This window comes from Oncorhynchus keta, chromosome 3 (assembly GCF_023373465.1).
Source record: "Oncorhynchus keta strain PuntledgeMale-10-30-2019 chromosome 3, Oket_V2, whole genome shotgun sequence".
Classification (NCBI taxonomy): domain Eukaryota; kingdom Metazoa; phylum Chordata; class Actinopteri; order Salmoniformes; family Salmonidae; genus Oncorhynchus; species Oncorhynchus keta.
In genome coordinates this window covers 13684163-13690545 of record NC_068423.1, presented here as the reverse complement: position 1 = coordinate 13690545, position 6383 = coordinate 13684163, and the positions used below count along the sequence as shown (strand labels likewise).

The 6383-nt window shown below is 40.7% G+C and overlaps 1 protein-coding gene across 2 annotated transcripts; it reads right to left on the bottom strand.

Annotated features, from left to right (window-relative positions):
* Positions 1-218: 218 nt before the first annotated feature.
* On the bottom strand, positions 219-6133 carry ormdl3 (ORMDL sphingolipid biosynthesis regulator 3). 2 transcript variants are annotated; one of them, XM_035750169.2, is made up of 4 exons: positions 5871-6133; positions 5150-5351; positions 4580-4731; positions 219-3982 (listed from the first exon to the last, which is right to left on the bottom strand). In XM_035750169.2, exons 2-4 carry the CDS (start codon positions 5321-5323, stop codon positions 3847-3849), a joined length of 462 nt encoding a protein of 153 aa, XP_035606062.1. In that variant the 5' UTR covers positions 5324-5351; positions 5871-6133; the 3' UTR covers positions 219-3846. The 2 variants fall into 2 exon arrangements, with proteins under 2 accessions (XP_035606062.1, XP_035606055.1); XM_035750162.2 differs by having other exon boundaries at positions 5150-5348.
* Between the last annotated feature and the right edge of the window lie 250 nt (positions 6134-6383).

Sequence of the window (6383 nt, the reverse complement as noted above, 5' to 3'; positions counted from 1 at the left end):
TTTCGGTCCGACTCTCTTTCGACAAACGAAGAACGCCGTTACACATACTATCTCAAATCTATTATTAATAAACTATCGTATATTCGCTGCCAGAGAGAAAATAAATCTACTTTAAATTACGTAAAGTGAATATCCATTTCTAACTTTTCATACGTGTCATTGTAGGTTATCACTAATTTATATACAAATATTAAGAAAAAGGTCATACAAAGACAAAACTTTTGTAAATGTATAATTAGATCATAAAACACCGTCGCCAACGGTAGACTCTCAACCTGGAAAGGAATATATAATTCAACAACATCAGCTATAATTCACAATGCTCTACAATGTATTTGTAAACAGACAGCATTATGCTATGAACAGGGCCAAAGTCTCTGTCGTACTTATTAATAGATTAGCCAACGACTGCTTTAGTCTACCGACATGGATTGTACTGTAAGAAGGGAGACACTTTCTTCTGGAACAACAAAGAACCTACACTTACGGGGGACACACACACACACACACACATGAATTTCACACGGGAACACAGTGTTCTAAAAACACGTTTTAATGTGATCTTACGTGAAGTTAATGTGATAGCGTGACAACATGGAAAGCAACATGTGACTACATGAAACTACACGTGAAGACGTGGTGGTCCAAAAAAAACTTTTCACATGACATTTTATGTGAAATCATGTGGTTTTTCTGTAAGGGTACATCTGTAGGTTCAGTGCCAGTCTGTGGCTAGCAAAGCTGGCCAAGTGACACCTGATGACTCACTTTCAGCACTGTACCTATCACTCTCCCTCAATCAATGTTTAACAAGCTGCTGGCTTTGGCTTCTAATGTTCCAAACACTAATTGGATTCGGGTTGCAATACCCATGGATTACTATCTAAAGTTGTATGACTAGTTTTGTACTAAGTAGGGGTTGAAAGAGAGCACAAGCCTAAGTGTTCAAGATCAACACTAGTGGAAATATTATGCTATTAATAATTAAGGCTCAGCTAATACGGACAGGGTCTAGATTCTAAACCACTTGGCAATGTCCAAGTCTCAGCAGCTTGCACAACGCATTTCTGTGGTCCGACTGTTTCGTTGTTTAACCAACCTAAAAATTACACTATTCTCATATGTAACAGAAAGACTTATCTCTACATAAGCTAACATGTTTTCAGCTTAACACTACTTTAAATGACCATTTAGAATAGAGGCAAAAACTCCCACCGAAGGTTTTCATAATGGACTTTTCCTGCTCAACAACTTTAAACATGAGCAGAGTTCTTTGAAGGTAGGATGACTTCGAGGCCTGGGTAGGTTTTTATACACCACGACAAAATACTGCTAAGGGCGTAAGGCCAACATAAGTTATGTTAATATCGCTTGCTACTGTACATTTGTCAGGAATTGACCAACTGTATTCAGGTGTACTATATGTATTTGAATAACATTGGTACACCCACTGAAGTTACGATCCTCATTCACTGAAACCAAATGCCAGAGATAAGCATGCTATTCTGTGTGGTTGGACTAAACAATGCCTATCATGTACAGGTATTCACTAGAAAGAAAGAACTGTTTGCTTGCCTGTAGAACTATGTGTTTTTTCTATGTAGGCCTACTCTTAACAAAACAAAAACACAAACATTTTAACCCTCATTGTTATAGGTTTTCATTTGTAAAATATATTTACAATAGTCCATCCTCCTTCTGAACTTAAGTGCCAAGAAAGCCCTAAGCTATATTTTTCCTAATCCACTATCAAGCGAGTACCTACAATTTCATAAGACTGTAATGTTGTTACACAATCAAACGAATAAAGTCCTGTGCTCTGTACCAGTCAGATCACACATAAACATCACATTGCTCCTGTGCAACAGACCTCACACACATTGAAAAACACTCGTGTTCTTTGCTACCTACTGTGCTAACAAACTAGGAAGGCGCACATACTTTGTTTTTTACTTCTAATAAAAAACAATATGCATTATCTCTAATGGTTGTACATTGAAACCCTGTCAGTCATAAGTGTAATTAATAAATCTTCTCTGCACTTGCTAAAATCCACTGAAGCCATTCATATTTGATTATAGTGCATTTTGTGGATATGAAAATGTTCCACTAAGTCCTTTTCTCCCTTTCATTGCCAGAATTTCCGTTGGGGGGTTATCTAACGCTGTGTGAAAGACTCTGGGAATTCATATCAAACAAACATTCATCTCAATTATCACAACCTCTCTTCAATCGGAGTAAACTGAGTGTCAGTTCTGAACACAACACTTTGTGCTGCGTAGTTCTCAGTTTCCGTTTCCCCTTTTTAAATACGCTTGTTTTGTGTTTGTTGCCATGTTGTTGCCATGATGACTCTGCTCAAAGAGTGTAAATACATGCTATGTGGCAAACTCCCAGTATCTATCTGTACTTGGTACCTTATTAAAACACCAACATTACAACATGTCATAACACATTTATAGCCTTTGTATCAACTGAAGGGATAGTTTGAGATTTTGTCAATCAAGCCCTATTTTCTACTTACCCAGTCGGATGAAGTCATGGATACAATTTTTATGTCTCTACGTGCAGTTTGAAGGAAGTCTTTAAGCCCATACAGCACTGCAATCTATTATTGTTGAATATACAATACTTAGAACAGGGATCATCAACTAGACCCAGCCGCGGGTTGTTTTTTTTCTTGAGCGGATGGTCAGAGGGCCGGAACATAATTACTAATAATTTGTAGACTGCAAATTGACCGCAAGACGCCCAAACAGATATGTCTGACTAAAACATAATCATTTCACGTCTCTCTATTATGCGTGGGAATACTTGGGAACAGATTTGTTAAATTGAAATCACTTGGGAGCTGATTTCCTGGTGTTTCTACAGTCTTTTATGTCCTACAATGAAAATCTCAGAAAACTTTGAGGGGACAAATAAAACCACCCAAGGGCCAGTTGGGGAACCCTGACTTAGAGTATGCAATATGTATGCACAAATGTTTTCCATGAACATGAATCGCCTAACCTGCTTTTCATCTTCTGCCCTAAGGGTCCCAACTGAAATGTAAATACAACAGATTCACAAAGCTGGAATTAGCTTTGGGGCCTGAGCATGTCTACTCTGCACTGTAGATTAAAGACTGCAATGTGAACAGACCTTTACTCTGGTTCAAATCAGAGCAAGGCAATCTAAATATGGAAATGATCAGATAAAATAAGTGTTGCTTAAACTTTCCAAACTCAGACTGAGTGGTCAAGGGGGGCTAAATATAAACCCTGTGGTCCCTCCTGTCTGACCACTGCAACAGTCAGAGCAACTCCCGAGCTAACCTTTTCTCTAGCAGTCTGTCCTTTCTTATGAGAGAAAGAGAGGATGAGCCTTGTGAGGACAAGATGCTAAAGAAATGTAGTTCTAATTCTAGAGGGCATCCATAACTGAGTGACATAACTTCCAAAATGTCTGAGTCTCACTTTTCTCAGGATCAAACTGCTCCGAGGTTTCTCCTCTCCACATTGTAACTCAATCTCAATACATCTCATACTACTGTATGTCCTCAAAGCCGTCACTTGCAGTGTTCTCTGTGAATTAAATCAAATGGACATAAAAGGAACCACAAATAAACACCACAGCACAGCTTCAATAGGACCACATAGGAGCTCGGACCCAGCCGAGCCCTGTAAGTCAATTCTGTGTTGTTTATCGCCCATAGGTTTCATTTAGCAGAGTGCTCAATAGCCCTGTGAGCCAGAGAGGGGCCATGGATCCCTATGGGCTGGGGGCCAATGCGGCGGGGCCTGATACTCTGTGTTTACAGTCCACAGGGAGATTGGAGGAATGGCGGTGTCCTCTTCCGCCCCATCAGTACTTGTTAATGCCAAAGATCCGAACTCCGTGAAGCTGGGGGAGCTTGGGAATGAGCACGGTCATCAGGGAGACCGTGTTGACCACAAAGTGGGCCCGGTCATACTTGGTGTAGAAGCTGGTGAGGATGTAGCTAGGGGGAGAGGGAACAAGTATGAGGAAGAGAAGGAAAGGGTAGGTCAAAGAAAGACTGGAGCTGGGTGAAGGAGGTCATTTAAAAAGGTATTGTCTGGATAACTACAGGTATCTGTTTTTTTGGTCGACAGTTACGTCTTTCCAATTCACAATGCCACATGTGAACATGTCAACTGTTGTGGAGGACTTTTGAAGATCAAAGTGACAAGGACTAAAATAAAATGTAGCGTAGAATGTAAGAGGACGTATCTGCAAATAGATCCATCATGGTTCATTGACCAAGCATTAGTGACAAACCATCTGTCAGCAGTGTCTCTAAATAGAGCCTTCCGCTGACAGCAGGCACCACAGCAGCCCAGACTCCCCACTGCCCAAAGACTGGCTGGACGAGGCTGCTGAAGTCATTAACAAGGACAGCGAGAAAAAAACTGTACTTAAAAAAATAGGCTAATGCTTCACTTCACAGTCCTATCACTACTAAAATACCATTGCAACACATTGCATTAAATTATACTTTATAAAGGACTATAAGTAGTAAACAGACTATTATTTTATAAATAGTCTATAAAGAATAAGGTAGTGTTGATGTCCTTACAGGACGATAGGAGTGATGGTGAGGAACTTGCGTGAGGCAGTGAACTGTACACCATAGTCCATCTGCTCCCAGTATGTGTAGAAGCGAGCCTTGCTCTGGTCCGGAGTTTCAAACGGGGTTCCTTTCACCAAGTGTAACAACAGGTACATGCACTGCAACACACACACACACACACACACACACACACAGAATAGTCAGTCAGGAAAGCTGTTATATAAAACATTGTACTGGGTAAAAGAGATACTGTGAAATTGTCAGTAGCCTAGAACCGCAAATCGATTTAGTTTGGAAAAGGATGTGGAAGCTGATCTGTTCTGTGACTTTTCATAGCAATGAAAATGCCACAAACAGAGACAAAGGTTCCAGACTGCCCCATGGACTATTGCTTTTATTCACTTTCACTCAGCACACTCCTAGTGACTGTGCAGACTGCAGAGTAGTTTGCTTATGGAGACTACCATTGTGTGCAATAACAGTGACTGGACCATCCACCTACAGTACTTATGTTATACAGTGGGTGAGATGCACTGGTGGCCCTAGGCATAGCCTACTAAGGTGCCTACTACCCACCAGGTTGTGTATGAGGTTGGTGAGCGTCCAGACCACGGGCACACTGGCGAAGGGGATGCTGAGCAGGATGACATGCAGCAGGCCGATGCCCAGGAGGTAGGAGAGCCAGATGCCCCGGCTGTTCATTACCCGTGTGTTGGGGTTCACCTCGCTGTGTGCCGTGCCCACATTCATGATGTCACGTTACCACGCTCCTCGTCTGCTTGGGGTCAACGTTGAGTGGTGGGAACAGAAGGGTGTGTGTAATTCCTTAGGTATGCCAGCAATTACGAATGATGCAAGCAATGCGACTAAGCTACAGCTTGACTATTCCATCCATGCACTGTTCATTATTGGACCCTATTGGGAGGGGGTGGAGTCCCTAGATAGGCTAAATTTAGTTGGAATGTGGTGCTGAACTAGGTTTTGTGTAACTTTGAGGAGGGGGAGTCTTGCAGAAATGTAGCAGAAAGTAGATTAGTTTTGGTCACACAGTATATTGGATACTCTTTAAGCATCAAAAATAGTAATTAAATAGATATGAGAATTACAACATAGTCATGACCCAGCATGTAGTGCAGGCTGAATCAACTCACATTCTTTCAGCTCTTCCAGAACTTTCCATTATTCAATTGAATTATGACATTATGATCTACGATATTGCATCATGCACTAGGACTACTCTATTCCAATATCAATAATACGTAAATAAAGTAGCCAAATAAAACAAGATAATACTTACAGGAGAAAATGGCTTCAATCGCACTTTTAGCTTCAGTCCGTTATATCGCTGTTTTCCTCTTATTCACTATCGCCTTCTCTGGTTAGGTAATTGGCATCAATAGGTCAGACTGCTATATCGTTTCGATTAGTCATTCATTCAAATACCTTCTTATTGCTTTCTTATGCAATGTTATTCAAGTATTCTTCAGTTTATAGCCCGACATTCACTCTAAACAGTTCCACTTCCACTACCAGCCAGCAATTCATGTAGAACGTCATCATTTTCAGAGCTCCACATTTGGACGTTGTTTTTTTATTTTTTTTATCGCTCTTAGCACTGATTGGTGTCTTTACATCACATGGGTCAAATTGACCAATTCAAATGGAATGCGTTGAAAACGTCACAGGAACAGGAGGGCGAGGGCACTTTTCATGAATGCAGAAAGGCACATTTTGAAAATAAGTGTTACATTTCAAGCATTATAAATTACTATTATCAGTAGGTCAACCTTTGATATCAAAACGAATGGTA

Excerpts from the sequence above, each read along its gene's own strand:
- ormdl3 (XM_035750169.2), bottom strand. The coding sequence starts at position 5,323 with ATGAATGTGGGCACGGCACACAGCGAGGTGAACCCCAACACACGGGTA. Across the intron at positions 4,732-5,149 it reads CCAACCTCATACACAACCTG|TGCATGTACCTGTTGTTACA; the intron begins GTGGGTAGTAGG and ends TGTGTGTTGCAG. Across the intron at positions 3,983-4,579 it reads ACCATCACTCCTATCGTCCT|CTACATCCTCACCAGCTTCT; the intron begins GTAAGGACATCA and ends CTCTCCCCCTAG.